The 12,947-nt window shown below is 41.5% G+C and overlaps 2 protein-coding genes across 2 annotated transcripts; both read right to left on the bottom strand.

Annotated features, from left to right (window-relative positions):
* On the bottom strand, nt 1–4,662 carry LOC135258176 (E3 ubiquitin-protein ligase TRIM35-like). Its single transcript, XM_064341470.1, has 6 exons — nt 3,218–4,662; nt 2,337–2,432; nt 2,021–2,251; nt 1,635–1,657; nt 1,190–1,308; nt 1–779 (listed from the first exon to the last, which is right to left on the bottom strand). The coding sequence occupies exons 1-6, from the start codon at nt 3,620–3,622 to the stop codon at nt 259–261; spliced, it is 1,395 nt and encodes a 464-aa protein (XP_064197540.1). The 5' UTR covers nt 3,623–4,662; the 3' UTR covers nt 1–258.
* Nucleotides 4,663–5,239: 577 nt separating this feature from the next.
* On the bottom strand, nt 5,240–12,106 carry LOC135258169 (E3 ubiquitin-protein ligase TRIM35-like). The gene is made up of 6 exons (XM_064341464.1): nt 11,245–12,106; nt 9,246–9,341; nt 8,930–9,160; nt 7,714–7,736; nt 7,118–7,236; nt 5,240–6,701 (listed from the first exon to the last, which is right to left on the bottom strand). The coding sequence occupies exons 1-6, from the start codon at nt 11,647–11,649 to the stop codon at nt 6,178–6,180; spliced, it is 1,398 nt and encodes a 465-aa protein (XP_064197534.1). The 5' UTR covers nt 11,650–12,106; the 3' UTR covers nt 5,240–6,177.
* Between the last annotated feature and the right edge of the window lie 841 nt (nt 12,107–12,947).

Raw genomic sequence — 12,947 nt, 5'->3', positions numbered from 1 at the left:
TGATTCCACTGGTGCATTTATTACACTTCAACTGATTACACAAAAACCAACATGCTTACATTACCACCATATAGCACAGTAATAACATTGTGAGGTTATATCATAGAAATTAGACAATTCTCATGGAAAAACTACAGAATGTTTTTAAAAAATCATATTTTGTTTATATTGTTTGACTGGAAAATATTTTACCGAAACCTGCTCAGAGGTGATGGAATTCAGTTCTTTTCACCTGATTGTACCCACAATCCCACAGCACTATTCCACTCTTACAGACACCTTCAGTGGACAGATCTGCAGAGATTCAGGATTGAAGAATGGAAAGATTCTCCCAGTGAAGGAGTGTTTAAAAGTGTAGAGAGGAGTGTTTTCACTGGGGTCAGAGAATGACACCTCCCCCCTGTCCCAGTCCAGCTGCACTCTGACCCTCTGGGGTTCCCTCTGCACAGTGAGGGTTGTACGTGGGAAGGTCAGGGCTTTGTATGTCCCATTGAGCAGCTCTATACTCCACACTCCTGCTGCTGGGCACAGATACACAGGCCCTTTCCTGCTGATGGACTCTTTAGCCACACCCACCACCCAGTCATCATCCCCCACTTCTACATCCCAGCAGTGTCTCCCTGAGCTGAATCCCTCAGAGCCCAGCACACACCACCGCCCATCAAATCTCTCTGGATTATCAGGAACCTGCTGTCTCTCATCACTGCGTCTCACACTGGTCAGATCCTCAGACAGTGAGAGGTTGGGATGTGCTGTGTTTGGGTCCAGAGTCACAGGAGCTGAAGGGACAGAGAATGAGACGTCAGCACTGATCTGCACAAAGGAAAACCATCAGACACAATGGGCTCCTAATGATATAAACTGGGTTTTAATAAACTACCATTATAGTCTCAGATACGTGAGAGAGCAGCACTAGAACTAAAAGCTAAGAACATTTGTATATGTTCCATGTTGTATAATCATTGCATGAGTGTGCAAAGCCTGTCCCCTAAAATATGTTATCACTCTTAAATCAGTATTTTATTATGAGCATCAGTGAGATTAAGGACTGGTGTTCAGTCTCTTCACTCTTGGGCTCTTACACAGACAGGACCAGTATGACTCTGACTGGCTTTATCAGCTTGTGGAAAGGATGCTGAACATTCCCCTGTACAGTGACAATGTGGAGCTCCCTGCCCCCAGTACTCACTGTATTGAACAGTCCCCAGCATCTTCTCCCACACTCTGTACTTCAGATTGCCCAGGTGCTTGGCCACATCAATCAGCGCTCCGGAGACCTTCTCTGGATCCGCCAGTGTGCACTGGGCTCTGCAATAATATTCAGGAGTCACTTGTGCTGTGGGCGTGGCTTCATTACCATAGAAGATTATCAGCAGCAACATCAGATCATCATTCAATAAGAAAATGGATCCATCCCTCCCAGCGTTCTGGGGATTTATATTAGAGGTAAATATTCATTTCATTACTTTAATATTGTAAAAACCTCCCTCTATATATAGTCATTATGAATGATGCAGTAATTATTATAGAGAGAGAAACATTGCAAACACATTCCACAGTACCTCACTGAACACTACAGGGCTAATAAACTACTTTAGATATTTAATCTGATGACAGAGAATGGAGTTTCTTACCTGTTTTGTGTGTCCTTGTAACTCTGAAATAGAGTGAATTATTATTGCTTTAGCCAATGCTGAAGATTAACCACAGTAATATCTGACTGTATGTTGCTGAACATGGTTTAGATATAACACATGACACAGAAAAATAAATGTGCTGTTTTATCATAGTTAAATATGTGTACAGTGTGTGGATCTAGAATGATGAGAAACTTTAAATCAAACTTTGCCTGCAAAAAGGAGACTGCAATTCTTCTGCTTGATAATGAAATGTTTTCATGATATTAGCAAGTTTAAATTTAAAAGTGGTTTAGAGAATATTATATTCTACACATGAATGTGTATTAGCATTAACAGCAGTTTGTATAGAGTACTGCACACACAGAGTGAACAGGTCTTACCTGCAGGAATGAGACATCTTCAGCTCCCAGCTCCTGTTCTATGGCTCTGATTTGTTCTGAAAGGGATGATATCTCTTCTGTCATCTTCTCAATATTCTCCTTCATCATCTGACTCTTCTGCTCCTCTTCCTCCCTCAGTGCAGTGATCCTGGCTGCCTCTTCATCTTTTAGGAACTGCTGAAGTTTCTCAAACTCCATCTTTATCTGTCTCTCCGTGTGTTGGGCCTGGCTCTGGAATAAATATTATTCACCATCATTTCAGCACAGTCCAGCGCTGCATTTTCAACACTGTGATTTAAAGGCCTCAGTACAGTACCTTGATGTGCTCTGCTGTTTGATCACAGATTAGTTTCACAGCATTAAAGGCTTTTAGCTTCTCCTGCAGTGGAGCCAGTGCAGTCCTGAGTTTCTCCTGGAAAGGAATTGCACTCTTTACAAAAGAAAGAGTCAAACAGTAAACTTCACTGCCTACACAGACAGCACAAGAGCCCCTGTTCAGACAGAGGGGAGCCAGAATAGAGACTGATAGAGGTCATAGCTTGTGTAAATGTAATGTGTTCACTGAGACACATTTCAGTGCATTGCCTCTGTGACAGGTCATGCCATATAAACGGGCATGACAGTAGAGAATTGAAACACTCATGTTCTGTTCTTATTGGCAAAATTTAATAGCAATAGTTTTAAAATGAATAAGTTTAATGTGCTGTATCTTTAGAGTTACATTTGACACATTAACAGTCATCTGCCCTCTAAGGCCACATTGTGCCAGATACACATATCTGAGCCATGAACTTTGACCCCTACTGTCCCATGCTGAGCACTGCTCCCTGGCACAGCTCTGAGAATGTCTCCACACTCCTGCCCCTCCCTCCTGTCTCTCTGTCGGTCATGTGACACGGCCTGATACCTAAAATGGCTGCTTTTTGGATCATTATAACCCTTTAGAAATACATAACTTCTTCATTAGTAGTTCAAAATAATTATTAATTCAGTATTAATTATATTTCTGACACAAAACGTTTATTATGTGTTCATTTCAGCTGTTTGATAAGCTTCACCAAGATTTCAGTAGACGACAGCACAACAAGCCAAACTTTTAAATCACCAATTATTTACAAGTGAATTAATTCTGTTTACAAGCAAAGAAAAATCAAATGTTAAAATAAAAGTCTAAATTCTCTTAAGAATATCAGTCACCTTATACTCTTCTGCAGCCTCCTGAACTGGTAGCAGTTTGTGGTTTTCATGTTTTCTTGAAGTTTGACAGACAAGGCAGACCGGTATTTGATCCACCAAACAGAAGAGTTTGAGTTTCTCACTGTGCAGACTGCAGAGCACTTCAGATCCTGCTTTAGCTCTCTGACTTCTCTCCTTTAAGAACGCCTCACAGGTGTTCCTCAGAGACAGGTTATAGGGAGGTGTATCCTTAGAAGATCTTCTCCTGCAAACTGGGCACTCCCGAGATCCCTTCTGTTCCCAGTACGTCTGCAAACAGGCCTTACAGAAGCTGTGACTGCAACTCAGGAGAACAGGATGCCTGAAGATTTCAGAGCACACAGGACAGGAGAGCTCCTCTTCCATGAGAGAAAATCCAGATGCCATTCTGTCTCGGTCTGTTCTGAGCTTAGTAATGATTTCTGTTAAATCTGTAGTTTAGTTTCACTTTTACTTACTGCTGTCACTGAAACTGAAGCTAAGGACCGTCTTTAAAATTAAACTCAAATATCTCTTCATCTTGGTATTTTTTCTCTGTCTATGTTATCAGAAAATCCTGTATTTCTGAAAAATATAGATTGAAATCGTATTAAAAGGTCCCTGATTTAACTAAAGCTTCCACCTGTGAGAAACTGTACTTCCCTCTTCCTGTTAGACACACCAGATTGTCAGAGACAGCACTTCCTGCAGGGGGCAGCATTGTACCACTGAGGTTTGATTGGCTGATCTGCCAGCAGTTTTACACCAGCCCGGTTCTAACTGGTTCAGTCAGCTCTCTGACGGGTTAATCCAAATGGAATCTAATTCTCCAGCTAATGGAAAGCACACGCCCTCCCGTACATGATTCAAACAAAGATCCAGAGTTTGCGTACACAGTCCATTCCTCTTTATAATATCCTGACTCAAAGCAAAGAGAGATTTGTGCTGTAGAACAGGTAGTCTAGAGCACTGATGAAAGCACGTGACTGAAACGTTTTCTGCTGCGCTGGACCGTCAATGCCTCTTGTACTTTTGTATCTTTGGACGAGCAAATCCCAGACAAATCATACAAAGAAGAAAATACTAACTTTCACAGAAACAATACACAGAAAGCCACTTCTTAAAGCGGCTCACTTGTCAATGTAAATTTCAGCATTGGGGTGGAAAAAGCTACGTCCTAACTGGTTTAAATCAAGACAAATCACGCCTTCCTCGCACGATGGCACGATTGGGTTGAAACGGTTTTCCCTATTTCTTGCACCCCAGCAAATGGACTCTGCTGATTTCTTTCGCAGACCTTGACAGTTTTGCAGGAGAAGTTGCAGCAGTTTGGTGTAGGATTTTAGCTCCATCATACAGCTGCGTATATGGACATTTCAGGTGATGATTTGCAGACAGTTTAGGCCTAATTCTGTTTGTAAGTACTTCAGTTTATTATGTTGTCTGTCTCTACAGTACTCTTTACATAATAATACATAATTACATAAACTCAATCCGCCCCACTGCTGAGAGTAGCAGGTGAGACAGGAGCCCTAGTGCTCTCTTGTTCCACACACCTGGTAGAGCCAGGGCTTCAACCAACACCTCAGCGCAGCCTCAGTCGCCCTCTTGTGGACAGAGTGAGTATGACCACAGATATTTCTCTGACTCCCAGACTAGAGCTTGAAACGGGCCCAAAAACTTCAGCCTGACACTGCATGAGCCCGCATTCTATTCAGCCTGAGTCTGACCTGAGCCCGCGTGTTGCAGTGTTTTGGAAGCTGAACCTGGTTTGACCCTGACTTTTAATAAGTGCATCAGTACAGTAGACACGCCGTGGTTTGGGGTATCGCTGAAGTTCTGTTCAGAAAAGGTGTGATTGATGTCTGGATCAGATCAGTTGATGGAGCACAGCGGCAGGCTTGTGCATTATACTGTCATAACGCTGATGCTCCTGTTTCACGGCTCCCATACTTAAGCAGGGCATCACAGAATTCACATTTTACGAACCCCACGCTTTCGTCTGCAGCTCGATTAAAAACCGTGTAAAAGTTTGTCCAGACCTGGGATTCTCCATTCGATGGCTGCTGCCTCACTTCATTCTCCCCTGACTATAACTTCTTTCTCCCCGGCTCTGAGGCGTCCATTCTGTCACTCACAGAGCTCAGCTTAGACTCGCTGGCCTACAACTGCCATCCAGCTCACACAGCGCTCTGTGCTCAAAATATAAAGGCCCAGCTACAAAGAGCAAAACCCCACCCAGCCCAATAGAAACAGGCAGAATTAGGATCCGAACCGACCCAAACCCTCAGGCTCTGGTCCGGTTTTATCAGGCTCAGGTGAAAATCGCAAACTCACTCTCAGAGCTCATAGCACTTGCAGCGTAGTTAGCTAATCAGTATATCAGATCAGCTCATGTGAGTTTGAACTGAACCCAAACCCAGCGTATGAGTGGCGTGTTTACCTCTGTCTGTGTTCATACTGCCCTAGAGGAGGAGACTTACCTCATCACACACCTGGGAGACACACTGGTGACGGGTCAAAAAATGAGCAGCACTCTGGAGTGATTCCATTGGTGGATTTATTACACCTCAACTGATTACACACAAACCCACATACTTACACTACCACCATATAGCACAGTTATTACTAAGTGATAACATTGGGAAGTTATGTGAAAAGAAATTAGACGCTTTTCATGGAAACACTACAGAACGTTTCAAATAAAATAATATTTTGTTGATGCTGATTTTAATTAATCCTGGTCAGATGTGATAGAATGCAGTTCTTTTAACCTGATTTATACTCCAACATCATGAGATTTCAAAGTTACATTCATCATGAACTGCTGCAGAAATGGATCTATATTTTGTAAATGATTCAATAAAATATTGTAAAAGATATTATCTGCAAATATACTCATTGATCTTGTCAAAGTGAAAGAAGCAGTCTGTTCACCTGATCCTTGCCCACAAACCACAGCACTATTCCACTCTTACAGTCACCTTCAGTGGACAAATCTGCAGAGGACCAGGCCAGAAGAATGGAAACACTCTCTCTGTGAAGGAGTGTTTAAAAGTGTAGAGAGGAGTGTTGTCACTGGGGTCAGAGAATGACACCTCCCCCCTGTCCCAGTCCAGCTGCACTCTGACCCTCTGGAGTTTCCTCCGCACAGTGAGGACTGTAGGTGGGGAGGTCCAGGCTATGTATGTCCCAGAGAGCTGCTGTATACCCCACACTCCTCCTGCTGGGCTCAGACTCACAGCCACATTCCTGCTGATGGACTCTTTAGCCACACCCACCACCCAGAAACCTTCACCCCTCACTTCTACATCCCAGCAGTGTCTCCCTGAGCTGAATCCCTCAGAGCCCAGCACAAACGACCACTCATCAAATCTCTCTGGATTATCAGGAACCTGCTGTCTCTCAACACTGAGTCTCACACTGGTCAGATCCTCAGACAGTGAGAGTCTGGGATGTGCTGTGTTTGGGTCCAGAGTCACAGGAGCTGAAGGGACAGAGAATGAGACGTCAGCACTGATCTGCACAAAGAGAAACCGTCAGACACAATGGGCTCATAATGATATAAACTTGGTATTAAAAAACTACCATTATAGTCTGAGACACATGTGGGAGAGAAGCACCAGAACTAAAAGATAATAATATATTAATAACTTCCATGTTGCATAATCATTGTAAGAGGGTGCCAAGCCTGTTTTTCGCCTAAAATACATTATCACTCTTAAAGCAGCATTTTAATAATGAGCATCAGTGAGATTAAGGACTGGTGCTCAGTCTCTTCACTCCAGGGCTCTTACACAGACAGGACCAGTATGACTGGCTGACTGGCTTTATCAGCTTGTGGAAAGGATGCTGAAGATTCCCCCTGTACAGTGACAATGCAGAGCTCCCCCCAGTACTCACTGTATTGAACAGTCCCCAGCATCTTCTCCCACACTCTGTACTTCAGATTGCCCAGGTGCTTGGCCACATCAATCAGTGCTCCTGAGACCATCTCTGGATCCGCCAGTGTGCACTGGGCTCTGCAACAATATTCAGGAGTCACTTGTGCTGTGGGCGTGGCTTCAATATGATAGAAGATTATCAGTAGCAACATCAGATCTTTATTCTATAAGAAAATGGCTCCATCCCTCCCAGCGTTCTGCCACACAGCCCCACTGGCTGCCAGATATGAAGCAGCCCGACCCCACTGAGGGACACACACACACAGGAGCATGCGGGGAAAAGTACATTTTTTACCCATTATTTGTACGATGATTATAATGATGTTTATCATTATAATTAACATGATACACAGACAATCAATGTATAATTAAATCAGATAACTCATTTAGGTATGAATGTAACATTCTTTTTATAATTTTTCCATCTGGTCCCATTTCACTCATTATTCATGAAATGCTACAGTACTTGTGATCTACCCCTCATATTTATACTGAAGAGAGGAAGGAAGAGAGGATTAAAAGATTGAATCGAGAATAAGGCAGGAGTTTACATACCGTTTCTCCACGTCTTTGTAGCTCTGAAATAAGTGAATAAGAGTTTATCACTATAATCAATACGCAGACTATTAAAACTGTATCAATGCAATATGTTCCAATATGAGTACACACCTGGGCAAAAAAATTGGCCAAGCCCAAAATGGCAAAATATTAAGCTTTTAATGCAAATCATTGGTCAGGAAATTATTAAGAATTAAACAAATGCACTCCTGAGACCTCCTGTGCCACCATTTGCTCGTTAACTTTTGCTGCAGTAAACTGTTTGGGGAAAAGCTAGAAACAGGGAAATTCACTTATATAGTCTTCTTGTACGCAAAGGTAAAATCATGATAATGATTAAAATGTTTGATGTAAAATTCAAACTAACACATGTCTGGGTGTACAAAATGTTCAAAAAATATCTACTGGGAAGTTTTTTTTCTTAAAAGATTAGTCATTACTTGGTTATCTGCCACACCTGATGCAGCCCATCAAGGGCCTGATAACAAGCTCTTACATGGAACCAGGATTAATAGAGCAGAGAGAGATCTACAGTATGCAGTGTTGTGAGACCCACATTAATGGAGCGAGTAAATCTGCTCCAACAAAAGCAAAATATCATGCAGAGGCTGCTGTCAGAAACCGCATAGCTGGTCTTCGTCAGGCCAACTGTAGCTATTCTGAAATTTACAAGACCCCAAATGCAGATGTAATCCCTATTTCTCTATCAGCTATTAAGAGAATAGGTCAACGCTTTGAAACAACAGGTAATGTTGCCAGAAAGAAAGAACCTGGAAGGCCCAAAGCCTCATCATGCAGGGACGACCACCTGCTGAAATTTACAGTTCTCAAAGACAGGAAAAAAGCTTACAAAAACTGACAGCAGAATTCAAGACCTCAGAAAACAAACTAACCGGGAAACATTTTCCAACTACTAATCAACTGTTTGAAGCCATCAACATTGAATGAAACAACATTGACTCTTCTTTTTTGTAAAAAGCTGTCCGTAGGTTTACCCACAAGGCTGAAACATTTAAAGAAATCAAAGGTAAAAGCTATCCCATACTAAGTTACTTTATCTATTTGTTTAATTCTTGCTAATATCCTGACCAATGATTAGTTGTTCGGACCATTAAAAGTTTAATATTTTGCTATTTTGTGCTTGGCCCATGTTTTGTGCAAGGAGTGTATATTGACAAACATGTTTTATGTGTGATTTTGACACATGACTTACCTGCAGGAATGAGATGTCTTCAGCTCCCAGCTCCTGTTCTATGGCTCTGATTTGTTCTGAAAGGGATGATATCACTTCTGTCATCTTCTCAATTTTCTCCTTCATCATCTGACTCTTCTGCTCCTCTTCCTCCGTCAGTGCAGTGATCCTGGCTGCCTCTTCATCTTTTAGGAACTGCTGAAGTTTCTCAAACTCCATCTTTATCTGTCTCTCAGTGCGCTGGGCCTGGCTCTGGAATAAACATTACTCACCATCATTTCAGCACAATTACAAGCTGCATTATCAACACTGTGATTTAAAGGCCTCAGTACAGTACCTTGATGTGCTCTGCTGTTTGATCACAGATTAGTTTCACTGCATTAAAGGCTTTTAGCTTCTCCTGCAGTGGAGCCAGTGCAGTCCTGAGTTTCTCCTGGAAAAAAATGACAGAGTCCACACTTCACTGAGGAAATAGACTGACTGTAAACTTCACCGACTACAGAGACAGCACAAGGGCATAAAGCATACAAGCCAAAAATGTTTTTCACTGCATGGATGTGATCATGTTATGTAGAACAACACTGGAAAACAATATATGTGATTGAGCTGATGATAAAATTTTCAAGTAATATAAATTATAATGCTCAATTATGAAAGCATTAAGTAATACATACATGAAAGTGTAATGATTATTTTTTTTACACGAACATTAATCGTTTCTTCATTTTTGTTCTGTGTTGATGTTACATTTATTACAGACAATATTTATTATGCCAAAAAGAGAAGTAGTCGCAAAATATTGCATTAATTGTCAAAAGCTGTTTATAAATGCAGTTTATAAATGCAGGTTCCATAATCTGTGCCAGGGCTGTAGCTATCATTATATGATCAGTCACATAATTAAAATGAAAAAATTGTTTAAAAATTGTTTTGTCTATTGTTATTCATCTCTATACAGATGGGTGTAAGACAAAGAGCAAAATACATTAACCCAGGGACCACAGTGCAGTGTAAGAACAGCCATAAACAATTAAAAATAAGAATGAATACAGGAATGAAAATTATAAAAAAAGATAGAAGGCAATGAACAATACTTAATGGACAATTAATCATCATTCCTGTAAATATGCATGAAATCATTCGGTTAAAAATGCATAAAAACGTGCATTCAAAACTAGTAGTTAAAAATCCATGAAATCCTGATCTGGCAACCCGCTCCCCTACTCAGATTTTACAGGACTTGTCAGTTTAAGGGTTCATTCGGGAGTTGGCAGTGTTTACGTTACAAAATGGATGTTAGAAAATGGCTCAAAGCTCTACCTGCCCCATCCAGAACAGGACAGAGTTCAGAATTTACTGGATCTACTCATTCACACTCAGAACCACCGATACGTGCCAAAGCTACAGCGTCTGGATCTACAACCTCAAATGAAGTCAGTGACACTGCTGGTCTTGCTATGCTACTAAATCCAGCTAATTCAGCTAATGACATCAGCTCCCCTCCAGCTTCACTAGCTAGCAGGAGCACATCAGGTTCCAGCAGCACTACATTTGGACCGGACCCTCCACTGCAAACTCCACCAGAGGATTTTAGTAGAGAAAAACCTGACCAGGTGACAGAGGACAAGTATGTAAGCCACATTTTTAGTGGGAAAATGCTCTTTTGTAAGTGACTAGTGGCACAGGAGAGACTGACTGGAATACACAGTAAAAGCAGATGCAGTTTGTGTTTCCCTTGTGGGAAATTCAAATTGTGTGCAAATGCTGATTCAACCTTTATAATGAAGGGACATTGCAGCTGGAAGCATGCTGTTGAATATAACAAAGGCTTTCATAAACATGCAAGCTCTAAAGAGCATCTGACATGTGAGGCCGTTCGGAGGGAACAAGAGAAACGCTCTGAGACAGACACAGAAATTTCCAGAAATTGATTAACACAGAGCAGCCTTCTAGAAATAGATAATACATGGCATCCATAACTGATATTTTAGAACTTCAAATATACAACTGCCATCTAGACCCATAAAAATCAGTGCCCTCCCAGTGAAAAAAAAAAAGTTCCTCCACTGATTGACGTCTGACACTGGCTTTGCCCCGCCCTCTTGTCGCTCTCTGTTAGTCATGTGACACACAGTATGGAGCTCAAACTGCAGTTATGCCTGATAACTATGGTCAGTTTATACAATTCTTTCATTAGATCCCAATCATTTTTAATCCCAATGAATTTACAAAAGAAAAGAACAAAGCACAAACAATGTGATGCTATGTGTAAACTGAAAATTCTTACAAGCCATAAAAAATTAGGTAAAATGTGAAATATGTTATCTGACAATTACCTTATACTCTTCTGCAGCCTCCTGAACTGGTCGCATTTTGTGGTTTTCATGTTTTTTTGAAGTTTGGCAGATAACACAGACGGGTATTTGATCCACCAAACAGAAGAGTTTGAGTTTCTCACTGTGCAGACTGCAGAGCACTTCAGATCCTGCTTTAGCTCTCTGACTTCTTTCCTTTAAGAACACCTCACAGGTATTCCTCAGAGACAGGCTAAGGGGAGGTTCATCCTTAGAAGATCTTCTCCTGCAAACTGGACACTCCCGAGATCCCTTCTGTACCCAGTACTGCTGCAGACAGGCCTTACAGAAGCTGTGACTGCAACTCAGGACAACAGGATCCCTGAAGATTTCAGAGCACACAGGACAGGAGAGCTCCTCTTCCATGAGAGAAGATCCAGACGCCATTCTGTCTCAGTCTGTTCTGAGCTCAGTAATGATTTCTGCTAAATCCAGTAGCTTAAGTTTCAGTTTCACTTATTGCTGTTACTCAAACGGCAGGTAAAAAAGCCTCTTTAACCTCCTCTCAAATCTCTGTTCTTCTTCTCAGTCTCGCATTGTTTTTCCCTCCAATACATTTTTTTTCTGAAATTCATTAAAATCCGGAAAACATACATTAGAATCTTTTTAAAAGGTCCATTGTGTAACACAAAGCTTTACCCTGTGAGGAGCTTTACTTCACTCTTCCTGTTAGACACACCTGATTATCAAACAGCACTTCCTGCAGGGGGCAGCATTATAACACTGAGGTTTGATTGGCTGATCTGCCAGCAGTTTTACACCAGCCCTGTTCTTCAGGTTCTGTCAGTCCTCTCTCATGTGTGTTAATTCAAATAGAATCTCATTCCCCAGCTAATCTCAAGCACACACCCTCTCCTACAAACATTATTGAAACACAAATCCAGAGTTTGAGTCACAAACTATGATGCAAATAAACAGAATGGAATAAGCACATACATCATGAAAGCATGACATACACAAAGAATAAGAAGATGTACTGATGAAAGGATGTGTATTGGCAGGGGGAAATGCTGTGTTTTTAGCATGTGCTGACAAGCAAAATGAGCAACATATTTTCTAAATTTGATTGTGGCTGTGAAGGGAGTAAGAAATTGTATTCTTATTTCTCCATTATAACTGGCAGTCGTGTCAGAAATGTTTTAATATTTTGACATTGGTTTGTTGTTTGAAATTTTTAATTCATTTTTTATTTCACGCCATGATTATCACTTATCAAATTAATATGTCTAATATCTTTAAATAAGTGAACATTAATTAAATTGAGACATGTAAATTATCGGATTAATAGTTTGTAGTCCTCCTCAGTGGCTTCCAGAGAAATTCTGAAAACAGCCGTTAGTTGACCACCTGAACACACTTGTCCAAAACTGAGGGAGACCGGCATCGATAACAAATACGGTGACAACACCTCAGCACAGCTTCATTCGCCCTCTAGTGGACAGAGTGAGTATGACCACAGACGTTTCCCTCACTCTCAGGCAAGAGCTTGAAACGGGCCCAAAAACTTCAGCCTGACCCTGCATGCGCCCGCATCCTATTCAGCCTGAGTCTGACCTGAGCCCGCGTGTTGCAGTGTTTTGGAAGCTGAACCTGGTTTGACCCTGACTTTTAATAAGTGCATCAGTACAGTAGACACGCCGTGGTTTGGGGTATCGCTGAAGTTCTGTTCAGAAAAGGTGTGATTG

This window comes from Anguilla rostrata, chromosome 6 (genome assembly GCF_018555375.3).
Source record: "Anguilla rostrata isolate EN2019 chromosome 6, ASM1855537v3, whole genome shotgun sequence".
In the NCBI taxonomy this organism is placed as follows: domain Eukaryota; kingdom Metazoa; phylum Chordata; class Actinopteri; order Anguilliformes; family Anguillidae; genus Anguilla; species Anguilla rostrata.
This window is presented reverse-complemented; position numbering and strand designations above follow the sequence as displayed.

Excerpts from the sequence above, each read along its gene's own strand:
- LOC135258176 (XM_064341470.1), bottom strand. The coding sequence starts at position 3,622 with ATGGCATCTGGATTTTCTCTCATGGAAGAGGAGCTCTCCTGTCCTGTG. Across the intron at positions 2,433-3,217 it reads AGGCTGCAGAAGAGTATAAG|GAGAAACTCAGGACTGCACT; the intron begins GTGACTGATATT and ends ATTCCTTTCCAG. Across the intron at positions 1,658-2,020 it reads AAGATGTCTCATTCCTGCAG|AGTTACAAGGACACACAAAA; the intron begins GTAAGACCTGTT and ends ACTCTATTTCAG.
- LOC135258169 (XM_064341464.1), bottom strand. The coding sequence starts at position 11,649 with ATGGCGTCTGGATCTTCTCTCATGGAAGAGGAGCTCTCCTGTCCTGTG. Across the intron at positions 7,737-8,929 it reads AAGACATCTCATTCCTGCAG|AGCTACAAAGACGTGGAGAA; the intron begins GTAAGTCATGTG and ends CACTTATTTCAG. Across the intron at positions 7,237-7,713 it reads TACAAAGACGTGGAGAAACG|AGCCCAGTGCACACTGGCGG; the intron begins GTATGTAAACTC and ends ATATTGTTGCAG.